At 44.7% G+C, this 20,141-nt stretch overlaps 6 protein-coding genes across 9 annotated transcripts; 2 read left to right on the top strand and 4 right to left on the bottom strand.

The window, feature by feature from the left end:
* On the bottom strand, positions 1–4,851 carry LOC108651117 (tonsoku-like protein). Its single transcript, XM_018100582.3, has 5 exons — positions 4,451–4,851; positions 4,218–4,389; positions 1,605–4,163; positions 1,370–1,545; positions 1–1,312 (listed from the first exon to the last, which is right to left on the bottom strand). Exons 1-5 carry the CDS (start codon positions 4,719–4,721, stop codon positions 237–239), a joined length of 4,254 nt encoding a protein of 1,417 aa, XP_017956071.1. The 5' UTR covers positions 4,722–4,851; the 3' UTR covers positions 1–236.
* A 6-nt stretch (positions 4,852–4,857) lies between these two features.
* Zn72D (Zinc-finger protein 72D) lies at positions 4,858–11,298 on the top strand. Of its 3 annotated transcripts, XM_089259005.1 has the most exons (6): positions 4,987–5,007; positions 5,244–5,344; positions 5,454–6,904; positions 6,963–7,481; positions 10,067–10,269; positions 10,329–11,298. In XM_089259005.1, the coding sequence occupies exons 3-6, from the start codon at positions 5,467–5,469 to the stop codon at positions 10,902–10,904; spliced, it is 2,736 nt and encodes a 911-aa protein (XP_089115131.1). In that variant the 5' UTR covers positions 4,987–5,007; positions 5,244–5,344; positions 5,454–5,466; the 3' UTR covers positions 10,905–11,298. The 3 variants fall into 3 exon arrangements, with proteins under 3 accessions (XP_017955670.1, XP_089115131.1, XP_089115132.1); XM_018100181.3 differs by lacking the exon at positions 5,244–5,344 and having other exon boundaries at positions 4,858–5,007; XM_089259006.1 differs by lacking the exon at positions 4,987–5,007 and having other exon boundaries at positions 5,244–5,322.
* LOC108650892 (MRN complex-interacting protein) lies at positions 11,254–12,010 on the bottom strand. The gene is made up of 2 exons (XM_018100214.3): positions 11,834–12,010; positions 11,254–11,776 (listed from the first exon to the last, which is right to left on the bottom strand). Exons 1-2 carry the CDS (start codon positions 11,882–11,884, stop codon positions 11,324–11,326), a joined length of 504 nt encoding a protein of 167 aa, XP_017955703.1. The 5' UTR covers positions 11,885–12,010; the 3' UTR covers positions 11,254–11,323.
* Positions 12,011–12,129: 119 nt separating this feature from the next.
* On the top strand, positions 12,130–14,461 carry IntS9 (integrator complex subunit 9). Its single transcript, XM_018100190.3, has 3 exons — positions 12,130–12,286; positions 12,361–13,518; positions 13,584–14,461. The coding sequence occupies exons 1-3, from the start codon at positions 12,206–12,208 to the stop codon at positions 14,394–14,396; spliced, it is 2,052 nt and encodes a 683-aa protein (XP_017955679.1). The 5' UTR covers positions 12,130–12,205; the 3' UTR covers positions 14,397–14,461.
* IleRS-m (Isoleucyl-tRNA synthetase, mitochondrial) lies at positions 14,382–17,679 on the bottom strand. The gene is made up of 6 exons (XM_018100180.3): positions 17,432–17,679; positions 17,101–17,371; positions 16,831–17,035; positions 15,570–16,775; positions 15,182–15,512; positions 14,382–15,123 (listed from the first exon to the last, which is right to left on the bottom strand). The coding sequence occupies exons 1-6, from the start codon at positions 17,594–17,596 to the stop codon at positions 14,470–14,472; spliced, it is 2,832 nt and encodes a 943-aa protein (XP_017955669.1). The 5' UTR covers positions 17,597–17,679; the 3' UTR covers positions 14,382–14,469.
* A 107-nt stretch (positions 17,680–17,786) lies between these two features.
* Positions 17,787–20,099, bottom strand: ATPsynbetaL (ATP synthase, beta subunit-like). 2 transcript variants are annotated; one of them, XM_089258801.1, is made up of 4 exons: positions 19,861–20,099; positions 19,472–19,800; positions 18,060–19,416; positions 17,787–18,023 (listed from the first exon to the last, which is right to left on the bottom strand). In XM_089258801.1, exons 1-4 carry the CDS (start codon positions 19,886–19,888, stop codon positions 17,872–17,874), a joined length of 1,866 nt encoding a protein of 621 aa, XP_089114927.1. In that variant the 5' UTR covers positions 19,889–20,099; the 3' UTR covers positions 17,787–17,871. The 2 variants fall into 2 exon arrangements, with proteins under 2 accessions (XP_089114927.1, XP_017955685.1); XM_018100196.3 differs by having other exon boundaries at positions 17,787–19,416.
* Positions 20,100–20,141: the final 42 nt, after the last annotated feature.

The raw sequence follows: 20,141 nt of genomic DNA, 5'->3' as shown, positions 1-20,141 counted from the left end.
TTTGATAGAGGTAGTCATATAGTACATATTATTGCTATAGATAACGTACATACAATCTTAGCTAGAAGACACCAAATCGCGAGACTAAATTGGGGCGCTCGAAAGCGCATGCTGATAAGATATGTCTGCCCCCTTGGCTCTTCTGATAGGAGTTATGGCTATTTTCGTACGTCAAAAATAAAAAGGGACAAACAAAGAGACTTTAAATACAAATAACAAAAGACATCACATTGACTTCATCCAGTGCACCAATGCAGATCATTTTCATCCAAATAGAGTTTCAACAGACCCTTTTTGCCCTTGGGAGTCAAAGTTTTGGCATTGTCACCCCATTTTAACTGCCAAATGGCTGCCAATGTGGATAAGGCACCTGGCAAGGAGAATGCCTGTTCATCGATGCTCAGTTCCATGCGCTTGGGCAGTTGTTTCTGTTCCTCCAGCTTCAGCAGACGTAGATCGTCTACCAGACGTATACAGTTCGTGGCCAAAAGAACACGTAGATGGGGCAGCTCGTCGAGCACATAGCCCAGTGCAGCCCCACTCAACCGCTCATTGTCACTAATGTCCAACCATTCCAGCTGCTGTGCCTTGGCCAACTGTTGTGTTATCTTGTAAATATGCGCATCGATCAACCCGCAGCCAGCAAGTTCCAAACGCACAAATCTCTCACTAGTACCGCTCTCCAAGAGCGAAACCAGACGCTCTCCGAGCGCAAATCCACTCTGCTCGTCCAGTGGCCAACGTACGTAGCTCATATTTAAACGCTCCAGGCGACAGCTATTCAACTGCTCGGTTAATCGGCGCACACTTTGCTGCGTTAGCTGATTGAAGCTAATGTCAAAGCTGGTCAATTGCGTGTACGCCAGATCGAAATCCTGCAGTTCGGTCAATTCACATTGTGAAAGATTCACCGTTGTCAACGCTCGACCAGCTCGGCTACCACAAAACTTATGCAAAGTTCGCAGACTGGCGCTGCCCAGCGGATTCTGGCCAAGTTGGAGCTCCTCTAAGTTCTCCAGTTTTTCAATATCCGTGCCGCAAAGCAGCGCCTCGAGACCTAGATTGCTGATCCCATTACACGTCAGTCTCAATGTCTTCAATTGCAATAATGTAGGCAGCGCCTTGGCCAATTGCTGACAGCCCTCGTTGCCAATGAAATTGAAGGATAAATCGAGCAGTGTGAGACGCGCCTGATGCAACAACGCCTTGAACAGTGGCTCCGTTTGAACGTGGCGTAGCCACAGACTCGACAGCTCAAGCGTGAGTGTACTCTGTGAACGCTCCAGCCGTACCTTTATCTTGTCGTCGACAGCTGTAGAAGATTGAAAAATTAGTTTATAAACTACCATGATTAATGTGTGCTGCTTACGTTTCTGCAATTGATGGCACATTTCCTCATAGCGTTGAGAAAGCGGTGAAATTTTCCAATCTAGAATTGTGGATAATAGCATATTCTGCTCAAGAGCAACGCTTACTGAATCTGTCTCCTCGTAGGCGAAGCCATCGGATGTCTTGAGACGCAACAAAGGCGTAAGCCCAGTTAATCTAAAAATATATTGATATTGTAAGAATAATTATTTCAATACCTATTCACATCTGCTCACTTATTATAACGTCGCCCTGTCTCTTCGGCCAGCCACCGCATGTTAATATCCTGTAGTTTTTTGCGCTCGATAGGCACTAGCAACAGTTCGTCCTGCACTTTGACTTTGAAGGACACTGTGGTTGCCAGCACTGGCGTGGCTTGTACTTTGATGGGCGATGTCATTTTGGACGGCGAGATAAGTAGCTGAATGCCGGCATTTTGTGCACCACTTGTTGTGGAATCCGGTTCCGTGTGCGTGCGGAAGCTAATCAACGAAGCCCCATCCATCGAGTCCTCGCCACTGCCCAGAGGACTTTCACTGCGAAAGCGACAAAAGCCGCTGTCCAGCAGAGATGCCTGCTGCTTGGGCTTGGAATTGCTGCTGCTGTTATTGCTGCTCATGCTGGAGGAGCGGGACAGCGTGAGCTTACGCATTTGTTTCTGCCGCTGCTTCGAATTGGCTGCCTCGAGTAACAGTTGATGAGCATCCTGCTCTGGGGGCGTGGCCTGGAACTCGGCATCCCAAGCCAGAGCAGAGTCCTGCAGATTCTCTTTTGAATTAACCGGTCGACAGCCAATACTGCCCGAATTGTACCGCTTTCGCTTGCGCTCTGGTCCTATATCATCGATTAGCCAGTTATCTGCGTCTACTTCATCATTATCCAAGAGCGCGGTACGCTTCTGCTTGACATTGAGGCTCGTGCTACTGCTTGGCTCATCGTAAGTGGCGGGTGGACGATTTGGACGCTTAAGCTGCGCCATCACGTTGCGATATTCCTTGCTAGCGCTTGATGGCTGACGCGGACTGTGTGTCGAGCTGCCTGAACGATTGTGCATGTTAAAAGAGCGTCTGAGGGTGCGTGGTGCCAGATCAAGCTCCTCCTCTTCAGCTTCTGAAGAAGCTGAAGCACTAGAAGATGGCTGAGCATTGGCATTGGTCAAAGGCCGTGCCTGTCGCATGCTACAAATGCCCACCTTGGAGAGCGTTCGCAGAAGCGTTTCGCGGAGCTGAGCATACTGCGCCTGCTCGCCATCGAGTAGTTGCTTTGATTGCCGCCATTTGTCCAATCCCTCAATACAAGTCTCATTGTAGTCTGTGCGTACAGTTGCATCGGCTCCCCGCTCCAATAGCAACTCGGCCACGTCCAGATAGCCATTAGCACAGGCATCGTAGAGGGGCGTAATGCCATCACAACTAGTTCCGCCCTTGTCATTGATTGCTACTGTAGCTCCCTTGTCCAGCAGCAGCTCGACAATATCACGATAGCCGTGGTTGCAAGCCTCGTGTAGAGGGAGCCAACCAGCATGATCGCGCACATTCACCGTGTGGCCCTGTTCGATCAGACGTCGCGCCAATTCCAGGTTGCCTGCTATGCAGGCCTGATGCAGCTGAGTTTCGCCCTTGTTGTTGCGCTTGATAGTGAGTGTGCGATTGCCGCGAGTAATGCGCTGTGGGCGGGGCTTGTCCGTCTCATCGAGATCGCTGGCATCGGAATCAGTGAGTGCATCCAAATCCACATCATCCCCCCAGTCAGGTGTGTTCTGCTGCAGAGCTGCAGGCACATCGCTTTCAGCATCCTCATCCTCGTCCAGCTTTGCTGCCTCCTCAGCCAGATTAATGCCCTTGGTCTTAGCCTCAGCCTCTAAGTTTTCAGCTAGCACAGTCATTTTATGCTTTAACTGAAGCTTATGTAAGCGCACTAAGGCAATCCTCTCCATCTTTGCGGACGATGATTCATCGGCCTTGGCTGCTTGTCTCAAAGCTTTTTGGTACACATCATGTATTGTCCAGAATGGCTGCGCTAGCAGTTCACAAATCTCCGCAATGCTGCACAGCGTCGTAAATGCCTCCCCTGGCATATCCTGATTAAGCTCATACTCTTTCCACAAATACTCCAGCGCCTTGTCGTACTGTTTGTTATCCTTGTAGGTTTGATATAGGCTCACATAGATAGGCACCAAGCTCTTGCCTCGCTCGCCGTTTAGTTCCGCATTTTCCAGCATTTTTGTATAGTAGTCTATTGCCTTTTCATAATTCAGCAAATGACAACAGCCATCGCCTAGTTTCTCGTACAAATCTTTTAATTTGGCATAGTTTACCGAGCTTGTCAGCACCAGCTCATCAAGGGTTTGGCAAATCTTGACCACAACGCGTAATGATCTCTCAATAGTAGCGCGGTCATTCTCATCGGGGGAATGCTTTTTATACGCCTTAGTCAGTATTTGCTTCACACTTGCAAAGTCTCCAGCACTGATCAGGATCTCTGACTTGGTTATAAGTGTCTCACAGATCTTTTTCACTTTATTGGGCAAACGCTTGGCAACTTCCTGTGCCATATTACAGTAGCGCAACGCAGACGCTGCGTCGTTCTTCTTGCAATTGTAAAGCAAACTCATCGAAATGTAGCACAAGTGGGTCAGCTCGAATAAATCGTGAGTTTTGCTGATTTTAATGGCTTTCTCAATATACTCGATTGAGGCCTCGAACTCTTCCATATGCTCTTTCACAACGCCAATGTTGAGGTAACAACGCGCTTGCATATCCAATTGCTCCAGTTTCGAAATTTGACCTGAAAGCCTACAAAATGGATTATGGTCAATGATTATAAAAAATAAAGAGGTTAGTACTTACTCTTTGATTAGCAAAAGACTCCGCAGAAAACTCTTTTCCGCCAGCTTTAATTGCTCCATAGCACCGGAAGCTGAGATCTCTGATAGACTCTGTCCGTGCAGGAGATGTACACGTCCTAACGTTGCATAGGCCCGCTGCTGCTCCACTTTGTTTTGCAGTCGTTTGGCGATTTCTGTCACAACAAAGACATGTTTACAACGATATAGATATGTCATACAGCTGCTACTACTCACTTAAATAATCATTGATGTGATCCTTGGCAGCGTCATATTCGCATAGCAAAGTGAACATTTCGCCCAGCATGCGCTTCGCCTTTGCCGTCTCCAGCTCCTTGCCCATGCTGGTGTATATTGCTGCCTCTTGTTTATACTCCTTGGCGGCCTCATTGTATCTCCCCAGTTGATAGTAAAAGTCGCCCAGTTGATTGCAGCTGACTGCCAATTGTTCGCGATTGCCATCAATACGCGCTTTTTCCTTGCGCTTTATGTAGCGCTTTTCATCCATCAAAACAAATAAATCACACGAGTAAACACAAATTTCACAAACTCAATAAATATTTTGCATCCATCGTTTTGTTTTCGGCGCGAATCGAGAGTGTTGCCACACTGTCAGACATCGCATTTTGAACATATGGATAGGTATGTTCGGTAATCGGATATCAACTCGACTTCACACGCAAACAACGGACATGAAGAAAGTTTGTTATCGGCACAGTCCGATACTTGTACACGCATCACTACTGTCGCCGGTTAATAGAGAGAAAATTTTTCAGCAGTTCAGCAAATTGAAGGTAATTTAAGTGCGCAAATATTTCCTCAAAAACTGTTTTTTTTATGTGTATGTAATTGCATTGTTTCGGTAACATTGTTGGTTGTGCGTGCGTGTTTCTTGCATATGTGATGAAATTCATTAAAATTGTTATGCCAGAAAAATCGATAGGGTAAAAAAAATGGTGGGGGCTTCCTTTCAGCCAGACTGCGAAACATGACGTGACTAAAAGTACTTTTTCATGCATTCTATTAACGGATATAAACGGCCTATTATTCGTCAAGCACAAATAAATAAATATCTAGTCAAAGGAAATATTTGGCACAGCAATAAGAAAGTAATAAGGAATAAATGTAAATGTATGAACTGATTTGTCGATTTAGACAAGAAGGATTGAAGGGAGAAAAAAATTGGATCATTAACTGATTTGCATTGATTGGTAATTTGTATGTTCCATTCGTTTTACAGCAATTGCGTGGCAATGGCGAACAATAACTATGCCGGGTTCAACTACGGCGGGACCCAGTACAACACGGGACAGGTGACATATCCGGCCGTAACTAATGCAACATATGCAAATGCGGCTGCCTATCAAAGTGCTGCTGTGGCTGCTGGCCAAGGGGGTGGTGGGTATGCAGCGGCCGGTGCCGGTGCTGGTGCTGCTGGCTATGGGGGCTACGGTGACTATCGTAGTGCCATGCAGTCGTACGACGCAACCAAAACATTCTACCAACAAGCACCGGCCAGCTACAACACGGCCTCAGCGGCAGCAGCAGCAGCAGCAGTTAGTAAGACACATTATTCGGCGCCACCGGTAAAGAATCCTAATTCTACACAAAAGGGCATGGGCAAAATGGACAAATCGAATGGTGCACCAAAGCCACCTCCAAATGTCGCCGGAGGCAATAGTTATAGTGGCTATGATACGGCGATCTACAATGCGGCCAGCATGTATGTGGCACAGCAGCATCCGGGATCGCAGCAGAAACCGAACGGCGGCTCCAACAATAGCTGGTATCAGCGGAAGATGGGTCCGACAATCCCTGGGGCAGTCGCATTGCGTGGTATGCGCCCAAAAGCTCCGCCGCGACCACAGCAGCTGCATTACTGCGAGGTATGTAAAATCTCATGTGCCGGTCCCCAAACGTATCGAGAGCATTTGGAAGGACAAAAGCATAAGAAGCGTGAGGCATCACTGAAAATGCAGGCGTCCGCTGCTAACAGCGCCCAGAATCGTGGTAACAACTATCACTGTGAACTCTGCGACGTTACATGTACTGGTACCGATGCCTATGCGGCTCATGTACGCGGCGCTAAGCATCAGAAGGTAGTTAAGCTGCATCAGAAACTGGGAAAGCCAATACCTTCTGATGAGCCCAAGAAAATGGGAAAGATTAATTTTGTGCCAGCTGCAGGGCCAAATGCATCCACTGCAGCTGCAGCAGCAGCAGGAACCAAGTCTGATCAAACCGAAGCTGATGCAACCGCAGGCGGTGGAGCAGCAGCAACATCTGAAAGTATGGATGACAATATGGACGATTCGATGGGCGAGAACACGGATAACATTAAACCTGTGGGCGGCGAGTACATTGAAGAGGTCAAGGACGATGAGGGAAAAATACTTAGCTTCAATTGTAAGCTGTGCGATTGCAAGTTCAACGATCCAAATGCCAAAGAGATGCACATGAAGGGACGTCGCCATCGCTTACAATACAAGCGCAAAGTTCAGCCGGACTTGGTTGTCGATTTTAAACCCACACCACGCCAGCGTCGTCTGGCTGAGGCGCGTGCTCAACGAGCGCTCATGTCCTCGCATCGTGGCGATGAGCATGAAGGAGGCAACTACTGGGATGAGCAGCGCAATCGACAATACAATGAAGAGTATGACTACAATAATTGGATGTCCCGCAGCTTTGGAGGTAATCCATGTTAATAAATTAAATAAAATTTATATGTTATCAATAACTTTAATCACAGGAGCCCAGCGCTTTGGTCGCATGGGCAATGGACCTCCGCCACACTTTGGCATGATGCCTGGCGGCGGAAATGTGCGTCGTCCGGAGAGCACCGACGATCGTCACGCTATAGCGCGTCATGCTGAAATCTATCCAAAGGAGGAAGAACTCCAGACTATACAGCGTATTGTGTCGCACACAGAACGCGCTCTCAAGCTCGTCTCGGATACCTTGGCTGAGCTGCCAACACCAGCTGGAGGCAGTGATAGCGAACCGGCCGCCAAAAAAGAAAAAGCCGATAAACCATCGGAAAAGGATGGCCGAGATAATCAGATATTCTCATTCCACAAAGAAGCCGACAGTGGTGGAAATGTGGTGCGCATCCTAAAGGGTGTTATGCGTGTTGGCTTCTTGGCCAAGGGACTGCTGCTGCATGGCGACACAGCGGTCGAACTGGTTGTTCTTTGTGCAGAGAAGCCAACGATAAGTCTGCTGCAACGTGTGGCCAATGTGTTGCCCGATAAGCTCAAGGAGGTTGCAGGTAAGTTGTAGAGCATTTTGAAACCGTCCATCACATACAATATTTACATGCATAACTATAATCCTTGATATATATACACGTATATATATATTTCGGTGTCCATTGTGAATATTGATTGCAAAAACTTTTTCCAGAGAAATGGCTATACAATGAAGATGCAGATATCTTAATTTCTCTAGTCTAGAAATTACCAATGTATCATGGATATGTCTTAGGCTCTCCACAAATGCTTACACATTACATAACTTACAACTTCACATCTTCTCTTTAGGAAGTTTTTGTTTTGAATAACTTATTTATATTGTTTGTCCGATACGGTTAAATATATCTAAATTGCGTAGATTTAGCTAAAGTATGATAAGTTGATGGGCTCGTAACAAACGTACAATACCCTTTCCCTTATTCTTTATACACAAATAATATAATATACCCTTTGCATATTGGTTAAATAGTGTGTGGAACAGAGTTACAGTTGTAGCTCTTAAAGGAACAACATTTACAATAACATTTACAACATGTTTATAATCATATAAAGTGAACAAAATATAAATTCGACAATAAATAAAACTTAATGTGATACCAAGACATATCCATGTCAACGAAAAATCGAAATAAAACAATCACGACAAATTGCATAATCAAAAGCAGCAAATCCAAAACTTACAAAACTTCTGCCTGGCCAATTTCACAATGCTGAAACTGAAACAGAAACAGAATGTGAATTTCGCCGAGAGAGTATATGAATTTCGGAGCGCCATAATGAATGCTAGTAAAAGCAATGCGAAAGCAAGTAAACAAATTATAAATTACGAAAGCACAACTAATGTGATGTAATATATTCAATATATCAATTTAGTTTCGTTTGAAATGCGCAATTTGTGTGGAAAAAGTGAAATCATTGTTTGAATTAATGTATGTACATACTCTACTACTACTACCTACCACCTACTACTATTACTACTACTACTAGTTGTACTACTGTTGAGCCCTGTTGTTGTTGTTGCCGTGATGGATTTAAATTGTTTGACGACCAGAACCAACAGCAACAAACAGATACAACGAACAACAGCAGCCTAAACAAAGCCGAACAACAACAATAGAAAGCAAAAAAAAAAAAAAACAAAACAAAAAAATAAAAAAATATATAAACGTATTTGCCGTTTTCAGCTTCTCTTCACTGCAGGATTTGAGATTTGAGCCCTTAGCCATATTGAGATGCTATCCACTCACACTACTCACACTCAGGTGTCTGTTAGCCGTCTATAGCTTTCCAAGTCTGCTGCTGCTGCTACCAACTGCTACTGCATCTGCTGGTGGTGGATAATCAACGGATCTCGTAATCGTAATGGTAACACACTCTCTAACCCGCGGATGCCCATGCGGATGCGGAAGAGTTCATATGTGTGGAACAATGAAACTATAACAAAATGAACAGACAAAAAAAAAAAACAATCGAACCAAAGGAATATATTTATACAAAGTTTGGGTGCTCGCTCTGTTGTGCTCTGTTGTTGTTCTACTGTACACATATACACACAACGCACACGCTTACATACACACTCTCACTCTCATATTTTTCCCCATTCTCCACTTCCAATGCGATGAAACTTTGTGTAAATAAAGTCCTTTGAGATATATATATATTAAGCTCAACGCAGCTATACATATTAATATAAAAGTAAAAGAGCCGACCTGAAGCAATGCGATTGATCCACACAGACAGACGCATAGAAGGCGTACACACTCATGGAATAAATAGAATGTGTGTACCATATGTGTACAATGATCATATCTATATATATATATTTTATCAACCAAAATTGTTGCGCCCCTTGCTAAATGGGCAGCTCTACTAGCTTACTAGAGAATCGATGCCTCTTCAAGCAGCCGTTTTGTGTGTATCAAACTTGATTGTGAAAAAAAAAAGAAAAATCGAACGAAAAATTGCGACCGAAATTTATGTTGCGAACGGTGAATGCTGACCGGACCGATGATTAATTGAGTGAGCCGCAAATAAACGAAAAATTTCGGTCAATGTTTTTAGTTTTGTATGCCAGAAAACTAACCAGAAATGACAACAAAACACAGCCAGCCACGCGCTCTAAGTGGAATTGCAGTTCCAATTTCAATTTCAATTCGTGCAATTCCGTTTATGAGGCCCAGGTGGAGGTGGCGGTGGTGTCGTCGCTTTAACCGCTGGCTAAACCGGTCCGATCCCAGCACGCAAGTCATTAAACAACGTTAAATATTCGTTCTAGATATATTTATACATGTATATACATATATATATTATATATATATATGTGTCTTTAATATGTACGTTTGCTGGGAACTGAGCGGAATTTATCTGTGGAACGTAGGAAGAAACAAACATTACATTTTATTATTATTATCAGATGTGCACCTTCATGTCTTATATACCTATATATATATATATATACTTTGTGGCCCACACATAGAATTATCAACTATATATCTATCTAACAATGTTTGTCTCTTTTCTAAGCCGAACGTAATTTTTACTGCTTTTATTATTGTTAAGTATTGATTGACACTAACCCATGGCCAAACAATCTCCGTTCTAGGTGAAACACCAGTCAACTATCGCGTTGAGGTGAATGCCGAGGAAGCTGCTGTAATAGTGCTGGATGAAGTGGTTGCTGTGAAGATTACACTTACTTCGCCGCTGCTACGCGAAACCGGCGATCCCGTTGCTAAGTCCGAGGATGGGGCTTCTACATCTGCAGCTGCCGAAACAGACTTTTTACCACGTGAGCCGTGTCTGCGGGTGAGCACTCGACGTCCATACATCTCCTAAGGATTTTATATTTAATACTTGTATTTTAGGCACTCGCCGATTTGCGGCATGCCAAATGGTTCCAGGCACGTGCCACCGGACTCCAATCATGTGTGATGGTTATTCGCATATTGCGCGATCTTTGCCAGCGCGTTCCGTCGTGGCAATCGCTACCGCAATGGTCATTAGAGTTGCTAGTGGAAAAAGTTATCTCATCGGCTGGTTTCCCCATCTCACCCGGCGACTGTTTGCGTCGAATCATGGAGGCTTTGTCTTCGGGATTTTTAATCAATGGTCCCGGCCTGTTGGATCCATGTGAAAAGGATCCAACCGATGCTCTGCAGCAACTCACCAAGCAGGAGCGTGAAGATCTCACTGTCTCGGCACAGTTATTCCTGCGTTACATTGCTTTCCGTCAGATGTTCAAAGTGCTTGGCATGGATCAATTGCCGGCCATGAAGTACCCAATGCGCCCGTGGCGCATTAATCGGAAGCGACGTCGCTCATCAGGCAAAGCTGGTGCACCCGGTGGTGAAACAGATCCTGCCGACATCGAGGAGACTGGTTCCGATGAGAAAGTGGCCAAGAAGGATATAAGCGCAAGTGCTTCAACTGCCACAGCCTAAGTGCTAAACAATCAGAAATAGCATAAACTATAACCGTCAACAAATATAATAAAAAGTTTTTTCTCAATCTAATTGCGCTATAAAATGCGCTAAATAATAAAACTTTCACACTAATTAAATTTGGACACAAGTATTGTGTCCAATAAATTGCCCTATTTGAAAGCAACAAAAACATTAAATACAATACCCATACTAACAATATTTAACTCAAAAAAATTAGTTGCATTTTTCTATACTATGTAAAAATTAATGCAAAATGTAATCGATTAGCCGTGGAGGCGTTGATCCTCTATAAACATAAACTATAAACTCGACTGCCTCCACACCGCGTTTCAAACATTAAAAAAGATAAAAGAACAAAAACAAATTTTAATAAAAATACATTAATTACAAATACTTTATTTTATTAATCGTTTTCACTACAGAAAGTTTTGCCATTTTGAGTTGGTCTTGGTATCATATACAAAAGCGGTTTGTGCTTTGCGCTTGTTGGAACCGCTTTTCTTTTTGTAAAAAGAACTGTTGTCAGGCTCATCTAACTCTTTGGGTTGAATATGTCTATTTGAGCCAGAGCAAGTATCTGTAATTGGTTCATCGGTGTACTCAGCCCATTTGCTTGAACCTCCAGTGCGGTGCGATGATTTCAGTTGATCTGCCAGCTCAACCAATGCACGGTCACCCAGGTTTTCTGCCTGTACCTCCAATATCATACGTTTTGCCTGTGCTTCCTTGCGTTGCCCGCAATCCAGATTTAACTGTTGCACCTTTGCACGGCATTCAGCACCGGACCCGCGAAAAAATTCCTTTTGCATCACCTGTTTAGCATCGCATACCTTACATTCCCATCTATTTGTCTTCTTAACTATATCCACCTACATAATTACGCATTCGTTTTATTAAATTATATAAAAGTTTCTTCAGTATCCTACCTGATATAAACTGCACTCAACACATTGTACAACGCGGATTTGTTGAGACATTTTTGTGCTGCAATATTTTTAAACAAACGCCGCTATGTGCGCATTACCAGGGATACCACATTACATTTTCGATGTTAATCTGAACAGCTGATTCGAAGATGGCTCTGTTATGAGAATGCTAGCATCTGCTACTATTAATATACATATTTACTAAATTAAAACTTCACTTTGGCACTCTGTTTTGTTTTTTTTAGCACAATACCATTATTTCTCACTTAATAATTCTCTAATTCAACTAAATGTTAATGAGCCCAAAAATTTTTGTGGACTTTAATATTAGAAGCGACCCTCGCTGTTAATAACATTTCCGGCAAATGTTATATGCGGAACGCCAATTCTTATAATTGTAATCAAATAGCCACACAGCGTCACAGCGACTGGCAGTTTTTCAAAATGAGATTGGTATATAAGAATCACCTGTTATCAAAGGAAATGACAATGTAAATTATTCTAAACTTTGTGTTCTATCTTTGTAGTATTGCCTCAGCGGTGACTTGGCAAAACCATGCTACATCATCACATTCAAAGGACTGCGCATAATGCTCGATTGCGGCCTGACGGAGCAAACTGTGCTGAACTTCTTGCCACTTCCCTTCGTCCAGAGCTTGAAGCTTTCCAATCTGCCAAATTTCGTACCCAGCAGCGATCATGATCCCCAAATGGATGGTGAGCTAAAGGAGTGTTGCGGCCGCGTGTTTGTGGACTCGGTGCCAGAGTTCAATTTGCCCATGGACAAAATGCTTGACTTTAGCGAAATAGATGTAATACTTATTTCCAACTATCTGAATATGCTGGCGTTGCCGTATATTACGGAAAATACGGGCTTTAAGGGCAAAGTCTATGCAACGGAACCAACGTTACAAATTGGTCGCTTTTTCCTCGAGGAACTTGTGGATTACATCGAAGTGTCCCCGAAGGCATGCACGGCCCGTCTGTGGAAGGATAAACTGCATTTGCTACCCAGTCCGCTGAGTGAGGCTTTTCGCGCTAAGAAATGGCGCACCATATTCAGCCTAAAGGATGTCCAGGGCAGTCTCTCTAAGGTGACCATAATGGGCTATGATGAGAAATTGGATATACTTGGTGCTTTTATAGCAACGCCCGTCAGCTCGGGTTACTGTCTAGGCTCCAGCAATTGGGTACTTAGCACTGCTCATGAGAAGATTTGCTATGTCAGTGGCTCCTCAACGCTAACAACGCATCCTCGTCCCATCAATCAGTCAGCACTCAAGCACGCCGATGTGCTAATCATGACGGGATTAACACAGGCACCAACAGTAAATCCGGATACAAAACTAGGTGAACTCTGCATGAATGTGGCGCTCACGATAAGAAACAATGGTTCAGCCCTGATACCCTGTTACCCATCCGGCGTTGTCTATGATCTGTTTGAGTGTCTAACACAAAATCTGGAGAACGCCGGACTCAACAATGTGCCCATGTTTTTCATATCACCCGTGGCAGACAGCTCTCTGGCCTACTCCAACATTTTGGCCGAATGGCTGAGCTCGGCGAAGCAGAATAAAGTCTATTTGCCCGATGATCCCTTCCCGCACGCATTCTACCTGCGCAATTCCAAGCTGAAGCACTACAACCACGTCTTCTCCGAGGGCTTCAGTAAAGACTTTAGACAGGTGAGTTTACTCTTAACTAAAGCACAAAAAAGCTTAAATGGCATCTACAACTGTTTCAATTATAGCCGTGCGTTGTCTTTTGCGGTCATCCAAGTTTGCGCTTTGGCGATGCAGTGCATTTCATTGAAATGTGGGGCAATAATCCTAACAACTCGATTATATTCACGGAACCAGATTTTCCTTACCTGCAAGTATTGGCGCCCTTCCAGCCGCTGGCTATGAAGGCTTTTTACTGTCCTATCGACACCTCGCTGAACTATCAACAGGCCAATAAGCTGATCAAAGAGCTTAAGCCGAATGTGCTAGTCATACCGGATGCATACACAAAGCCACATCCCACGGCACCGAATCTATTTATAGAGCAGCCTGATAAGAAAATCATTACCTTCAAATGCGGAGAGATTATCAGATTGCCATTGAAGCGCAAGCTTGATCGCATTTATATTGCCTCAGAGCTGGCACAAAAGATCACGGCACGTGAGGTGGCCGCTGGTGTTTCACTTTCCACACTCACAGGAGTGCTACAGGTGAAGGACAAGGTGCACTGTATCCAACCGTGCGCAGACAGCATTAAGGATGAGCCCGGCACAAGCGGCAGCGGCATTAATGCCGTGGCGCCCTCTAAAGAGGATGTGCTCAAAAATGTCAAATATGAATATGGAACTATCGATGTGGATGCGCTTATGAAGCGCTTGGCGCAGGATGGTTTCTCCAATATCAAAATGGATCGCAGCGGCGGCAACTTGACGCTCCAGCTAGTCAACGAAGACACGACCATCAAATTCGAGGACAATGAAACTCACATCATCTGCGGCGGCAAGCCAACAACGCGTCTCAAGCTGCGTGACACGCTACTCAAGTGCTTACAGAGCTTCTAACAAATCATTTTTTATTAATATATAAAACGTATTACCTTTTACATAAATTACCTACACAAACAAAATTATTAATCTAATTTTTGTCAGATAATATTTCCGAGCATCTGCCGCAAATCGCATGCTCTACAATGCTATAGCGTCGGCAACGAGGGCAGAGCGTCGCGTCCAAAGTTTTCATGGTAACCTTAGCTGTATCCATTGAAGAGTCTAGCTCAGACTCAACTGTGGCACTGCCCACTTGCAGAATCTCACAGAGCTCTGAGTTCGCAACTGGCACATTCAACTGGCCATGCAATGCGGTGAGCTTTTCCAGTTGCTGCGGTGAGCAGCATTTGATGCTCACGGCAAGATGCCAGCTATTGACATCGCCTGCCTGTTGGTTGACAAGCCGCTTGATATCCAATGCTTCATTTACTATCTGACTAGCTTGGACATTTTTCCAACTCTTCTCAGCTTGCACTGTCTCCTCGTGAAAGCAGCCACCAGTCGGCTCGTAATAGCTCCAACTCTCCTCAGTTAGATACGGCGCTATGGGCCACAATGCCTTACATAGCTGCCTGTAGCACTGGGTGAGCGTGTAGCGAATATCCTGCAGCTCCTGCTTGTTGCCGCAGTAGAGACGATCCTTAATCAAGTGCACGTATATGCTTGATACTTGATTCGCAATGAAATTCTGAATGCAAGCCACAACGCGATTGTATTCATAGGCATTATAGAGCTTCTCGATCTGTGGCAATTGAGGAAATTTAAATGTTTGTTTTTATACTGAATCCATCCAGACATACCTCCTCCTCGAATTCCACCAAGCTATGCAAGAGGTATTTATTCAAATAGCTATCATTTATGGACATGGACAGCTTCTGCTCCTTTTGCTGGATGACTCCATTGAGGTACCGTAGTGTTCCGCGCACCTTACTTAGATTCTCGGCTGCCTGCTGCATCAGCTTATCGCTGACTGTGATGGACATGTGCTGAGTGCCATGCGACGCTACCCACCAACGAAGGACATCTGTGCCATATTTCTTAGTTATTTGCTTGGGCGAAATGACATTACCCAATGACTTTGACATCTTATGTCCCTTTTCGTCCACTGTAAAGCCATGTACAAAAAGAGCTCTGCAAGAGACAAGTTTATATGGATACTTAGAATTAGTTTTGATAGGACCAACTCACTTGTAGGGCGCGCAATTGCGAGCAGCTATGCTGGTCAAGAGCGACGATTGAAACCAACCCGTGAACTGATCGTAACCTTCCAAATACAGATCAGCTACTTGTTGTGGCTGATCCTTTAGCACCGCTGACCAAGTGCTGCCCGAATCGAACCAAATGTCAAATATGTCGTTGCCTTTGCTAAGCTCCTTTGCTTCACAACCAAGCTGCTTTAATAGCTGATCCGGCAGCAGCTCTTCCAGGGACTTGGACCACCAAAAATCCATTGAACCCTCGCTGCGCAATAGACCACACAGGTGCTCAATCAATGCACCATTGAGCACCACCTGGTTGTTGTCTCTCTTGTACAGCACAGGTATGGGCACACCCCAGGCACGTTGCCTTGAGATGCACCAATAGGGCCGCTTGTGCAGTTGAGTCAGCAGCGCTTTTTTGCTCGATTCAGCATTGACACGGGGATAGATTTGCACACGTTCCAGGGCGGCAGCTGCAGGAGCCTTCAGCTTATCCGTATTGATGAACCACTGTTCGCTTGCTCGGATTATCACTGGTTGCTTGGTACGCCAGTCAATTGGATAGGAATGCTCGAACTGGGATGCATGCACAACGTCATCGGCAATATGTTGCAGTACCAGGGGATTTCCCTGCGCCAGTACTGACTGACCACGCAGGAATTCGGGAGCTTCCTCAGTATAAATGCCCGACTCATTAACGTAACACTTGACGGGCAACTTGTTGGCCAGGCTAATCAGAAAGTCATCTGGTCCGTGAGCCGGGGCTGTGTGCACCAAGCCCGTGCCCTTAGTATCTTGCACATGCGCAGCTTCAAAGAATGCCAGTTTTCCTTGTGTTGTATCAATGGGATGCTGATAGTTACAGTCCTTTAATGCGCTACCAGGCAAACGCTGCACAACCTCACACTTCAACTGCGTGCTGTTCTCAAAGTCAGCTATCAGCGCCGAGGCCATGAGGTAAAGATCATTTGGGTCGCGATCTAACAGCTTGACCAGCACGTACTCCAGCGAACTATTATAACAGATTGCCTGATTACTGGGCAGTGTCCAAGGCGTTGTTGTCCACACTAGCGCAAAGATTTGTTTTCCCTGAGCAGCTTCAGCAACTGGTAAACCATTTAAAACGAATCGTAAGTAAACAGAAGGGCTAACGAATTTCGGATCATACTCCAGTTCCGCCTCCGCCAGAGCAGTTCTATAAGAAGTACGATTAAGAGAAAAAATAATCAATTAATTGAAGACATGCTTACTTGGAGGAGGGTGACCAGTAGACAGGCTTGAGATCACGATAAACAAGTCCGCGCTCGTACAACCTGTAGAACATTTGTAGCTGATTTGCAATAAACTCTGGCTTGAATGTCAGGTAGATTTGCTCCGGCTGCCAGCTGGCCAAAATGCCCCAGCTGCGAAAATCTGCTTTTTGCGATTCGATGGCCTCCAAGGCAAAAGCACGTGCTGCACATGATGGGAAAGGGTTATACAACTTGACAGCTATGTAACCTCTACAAAGGCAAACTCACATTTTTGCCGTATTTCCAATGCACTCTGCTCGCCCGCCGCTGCGCTCGTTGCCTTCAACTCAATGGGCAAGCCGTGGCAGTCCCAGCCGGGAATGTAATTCACTTGCTGTCCATGTGCCACGCGCTGACGCAACGTTATATCCTTGAGTATTTTGTTAACGGCATGGCCCATGTGCAGCTGGCCATTGGCATACGGCGGTCCATCGTGTAGCACAAAAGCGGGCTTACGTTTGTGCTGTTCCTGGTACTGGTAAGCGGACGCAATCTTTTGCTGTAAAGAAGATTTAATCAATTTTAACTGCAATATACTTCAATAGGCATACTAGCTCACATCCAGAATTTCTCGCTCCTGTTCCTCGCGTTTGGCTGCACTTAAACGGTTCGGAAACCTTGTTCTGGGCAGGTTTATTGTATCAGTATACTTCTTGGCATCCTTTTTCACCGGTTTCACAGAATAAAGGCGTATGCCCAGGCGAAATTGAACCGCACGCAACATTTTGGACGTAACCAAAACAATTCAGCCGGTTGAAATAAAATCAGCTGTTCGAACAGCTGATTACTGTTCGATAGACTGTGCGACTTACATACATACATATATGTATGCATTTAATTTAAAATAAAATATTCATACTAACTGCCATTAAATAATAAAAAATTCATATTAATGCTAATAAAAACAAAATATGTATGAATTTCAAACGACAGTCTGTATTTTCATCGAGAGTGTATAATATCAAATGCAATGATAATTATTATATGGTAGCAGAAAATCTACTTCTTCTTGTCTTTGGGATCGTCTTTCTTGCCCTTGGCTTTGTCATCTTTTCCCTTTTCTGGCTTCTTTGCATCTTTAGCCTCCGCCTTGGGTGGCTTGGCGTCAGCCTTAGCTTTCGGATCGGGCTTTGCTTTCGGATCGGCCTTAGCTTTCGGATCGGCCTTAGCTTTCGGATCATCTTTACCTTTCGGCTCATCCTTTCCTTTCTTGTCATCTTTGGGCGCTTGCTTGGGTTTGGGGGGTCCATCGGCGGCCATGCTTGTTGCCAACTGATTTGCTTTGGCCAGAACTTCATCTATGTCACCGACCATATAAAATGCTATTTCCGGTATGTCATCGTATTCGCCATTTAGCAGCCGCTTAAACCCATCCACAGACTTCTCTACAGGCACTAGCTTGCCGGGAGTGCCAGTGAAAACCTCAGCGACTTGGAATGGCTGAGAGAGGAAACGTTGCATTTTGCGAGCCCTTGCCACCGTTAGCTTGTCCTCCTCAGAAAGTTCATCCATGCCAAGAATGGCAATGATATCCTGCAATGATTTGTACCCCTGCAGAGTTTTCTGCACGGCTCGAGCAACATTATAGTGCTCGTCACCCACAATATCGGGATCGAGAACACGGGACGAAGAGTCCAATGGATCCACAGCTGGATAAATACCCAATTCGGCAATTGGGCGGGACAGTACAGTAGTTGCATCCAAGTGAGAAAACGTAGCAGCTGGCGCCGGATCAGACAAATCATCGGCCGGCACATAGACCGCTTGCACAGAAGTAATTGAACCGTTTTTAGTACTAGTTATGCGCTCTTGCATGGTGCCCATGTCTGTGCCGAGCGTGGGCTGGTAACCAACGGCAGAGGGTATACGACCAAGCAGCGCGGACACCTCCGAGCCAGCTTGGGTGAATCGGAATATATTATCTATGAAAAGCAGTACATCCTGTCCATCAATATCCCGAAAGTATTCTGCAATAGTTAAACCAGTCAACACAACACGACTGCGAGCACCAGGTGGCTCATTCATTTGGCCATAGACGAGCGCCACCTTCGACGTATCATCCTCTAGAGAAATAACTTTGGTCTCTATCATCTCATGGTACAGATCGTTGCCCTCTCGGGTACGTTCTCCGGCACCAACAAACACTGAATAGCCGCCATGGGACTTGGCAATGTTATTGATGAGTTCCATAATTAGCACCGTTTTTCCAACACCAGCTCCTCCAAAAAGACCAATTTTTCCGCCCTTTACATAGGGTGCAAGCAGATCAATCACCTTGATGCCCGTGACTAAAATCTCAGGCTTTACGCTCAACTCCTCCAGGAGTGGAGCTTCATTGTGTATAAATGAGTAAAACTCGCTCTTTATCTCGCCGCGCTCGTCTATTGGATCACCCACCACGTTTATGATGCGACCCAACACAGTTTTGCCCACGGGCACCCTAATTGGGTAACCAGTATCAATAACTTTCTGTCCACGTCGGAGCCCGTCCGTGGAATCCATAGCGACACACCGCACAACATTGTTGCCTAGATGATGGAAAACCTAGTTGTCCTTTTGCTTAAAAAAATATCAAATTTCTCGAATAAACATATCTTACCTCCAATACTAAACGGCCAATAGGAGCGTCTTGTACCTCCATAGCATTCAGCACTTCTGGCATCTCACCAGGAAAGTAAACATCGATTACTGGCCCAATGACAGCGTGAATTATTCCCTCACTACCTTTTCCAACCAACTTTGACTTATCTCCGCCACCTTCCTTTCCATCTTTTGCGCCACCTTCCTCATCCGGACCAGACTTATTACACTTGTCATCATCATCCTTCAGCAGAGGCGTACTGTAAAGACAACGCCTCTGCAATGAAAAGTTAACCTTTGGTGGTTGGCCAACTTGACGATTTACCTTAAGGCCGATTTTAGCGCAAGCTGCAAATAATAAATTGAACTTAACTTCACGTGAGGAAAGCGAAATGTCTACAATCTTACCCGTTGCCAATCTAGACAATATCTGCATTTTTAACGAATTAAGTTCTATTATTCGACAGAAAAAAATTGATATTCTCCAAAAATATTTATTATTTTTCAATTGCTTTCAATTAGCTTTTTTTTTTTTTTTTTTCTCAGCACAACTTTATTTGCAACTGACTCGATTCTGTTTGCAAATGAAAGTTTCTCCTTCTGTGACAGTTTAAATTTGATGTTTTTCCAAGGACTACTGAGAATAATCCGTTAGAGGTTGAACCAAGTACTTAAAACACGATTATCGA

The sequence above is a fragment of the Drosophila navojoa genome, chromosome 4 (genome assembly GCF_054131105.1).
Source record: "Drosophila navojoa isolate 15081-1374.11 chromosome 4, UAZ_NAV_1.0, whole genome shotgun sequence".
Lineage (NCBI taxonomy): Eukaryota > Metazoa > Arthropoda > Insecta > Diptera > Drosophilidae > Drosophila > Drosophila navojoa.
Note: the sequence above shows the minus strand (reverse complement) of the source record. Positions and strands in the feature narration are given on the sequence as shown.

Excerpts from the sequence above, each read along its gene's own strand:
- LOC108651117 (XM_018100582.3), bottom strand. The coding sequence starts at position 4,721 with ATGGATGAAAAGCGCTACATAAAGCGCAAGGAAAAAGCGCGTATTGAT. Across the intron at positions 4,390-4,450 it reads TCACATCAATGATTATTTAA|AAATCGCCAAACGACTGCAA; the intron begins GTGAGTAGTAGC and ends TTGTTGTGACAG. Across the intron at positions 4,164-4,217 it reads AGTCTTTTGCTAATCAAAGA|GCTTTCAGGTCAAATTTCGA; the intron begins GTAAGTACTAAC and ends TCCATTTTGTAG.
- Zn72D (XM_018100181.3), top strand. The coding sequence starts at position 5,467 with ATGGCGAACAATAACTATGCCGGGTTCAACTACGGCGGGACCCAGTAC. Across the intron at positions 6,905-6,962 it reads GATGTCCCGCAGCTTTGGAG|GAGCCCAGCGCTTTGGTCGC; the intron begins GTAATCCATGTT and ends CTTTAATCACAG. Across the intron at positions 7,482-10,066 it reads TAAGCTCAAGGAGGTTGCAG|GTGAAACACCAGTCAACTAT; the intron begins GTAAGTTGTAGA and ends TCTCCGTTCTAG.
- LOC108650892 (XM_018100214.3), bottom strand. The coding sequence starts at position 11,884 with ATGTCTCAACAAATCCGCGTTGTACAATGTGTTGAGTGCAGTTTATAT. Across the intron at positions 11,777-11,833 it reads TTGAGTGCAGTTTATATCAG|GTGGATATAGTTAAGAAGAC; the intron begins GTAGGATACTGA and ends GTAATTATGTAG.
- IntS9 (XM_018100190.3), top strand. The coding sequence starts at position 12,206 with ATGCGGAACGCCAATTCTTATAATTGTAATCAAATAGCCACACAGCGT. Across the intron at positions 12,287-12,360 it reads AGTTTTTCAAAATGAGATTG|TATTGCCTCAGCGGTGACTT; the intron begins GTATATAAGAAT and ends CTATCTTTGTAG. Across the intron at positions 13,519-13,583 it reads TCAGTAAAGACTTTAGACAG|CCGTGCGTTGTCTTTTGCGG; the intron begins GTGAGTTTACTC and ends TTTCAATTATAG.
- IleRS-m (XM_018100180.3), bottom strand. The coding sequence starts at position 17,596 with ATGTTGCGTGCGGTTCAATTTCGCCTGGGCATACGCCTTTATTCTGTG. Across the intron at positions 17,036-17,100 it reads ATTGGAAATACGGCAAAAAT|CACGTGCTTTTGCCTTGGAG; the intron begins GTGAGTTTGCCT and ends CATCATGTGCAG. Across the intron at positions 15,513-15,569 it reads CGCAATTGCGCGCCCTACAA|AGCTCTTTTTGTACATGGCT; the intron begins GTGAGTTGGTCC and ends TGTCTCTTGCAG.
- ATPsynbetaL (XM_018100196.3), bottom strand. The coding sequence starts at position 19,888 with ATGCAGATATTGTCTAGATTGGCAACGG. Across the intron at positions 19,801-19,860 it reads ATTGTCTAGATTGGCAACGG|CTTGCGCTAAAATCGGCCTT; the intron begins GTAAGATTGTAG and ends TATTATTTGCAG. Across the intron at positions 19,417-19,471 it reads TTGGCCGTTTAGTATTGGAG|GTTTTCCATCATCTAGGCAA; the intron begins GTAAGATATGTT and ends AAGGACAACTAG.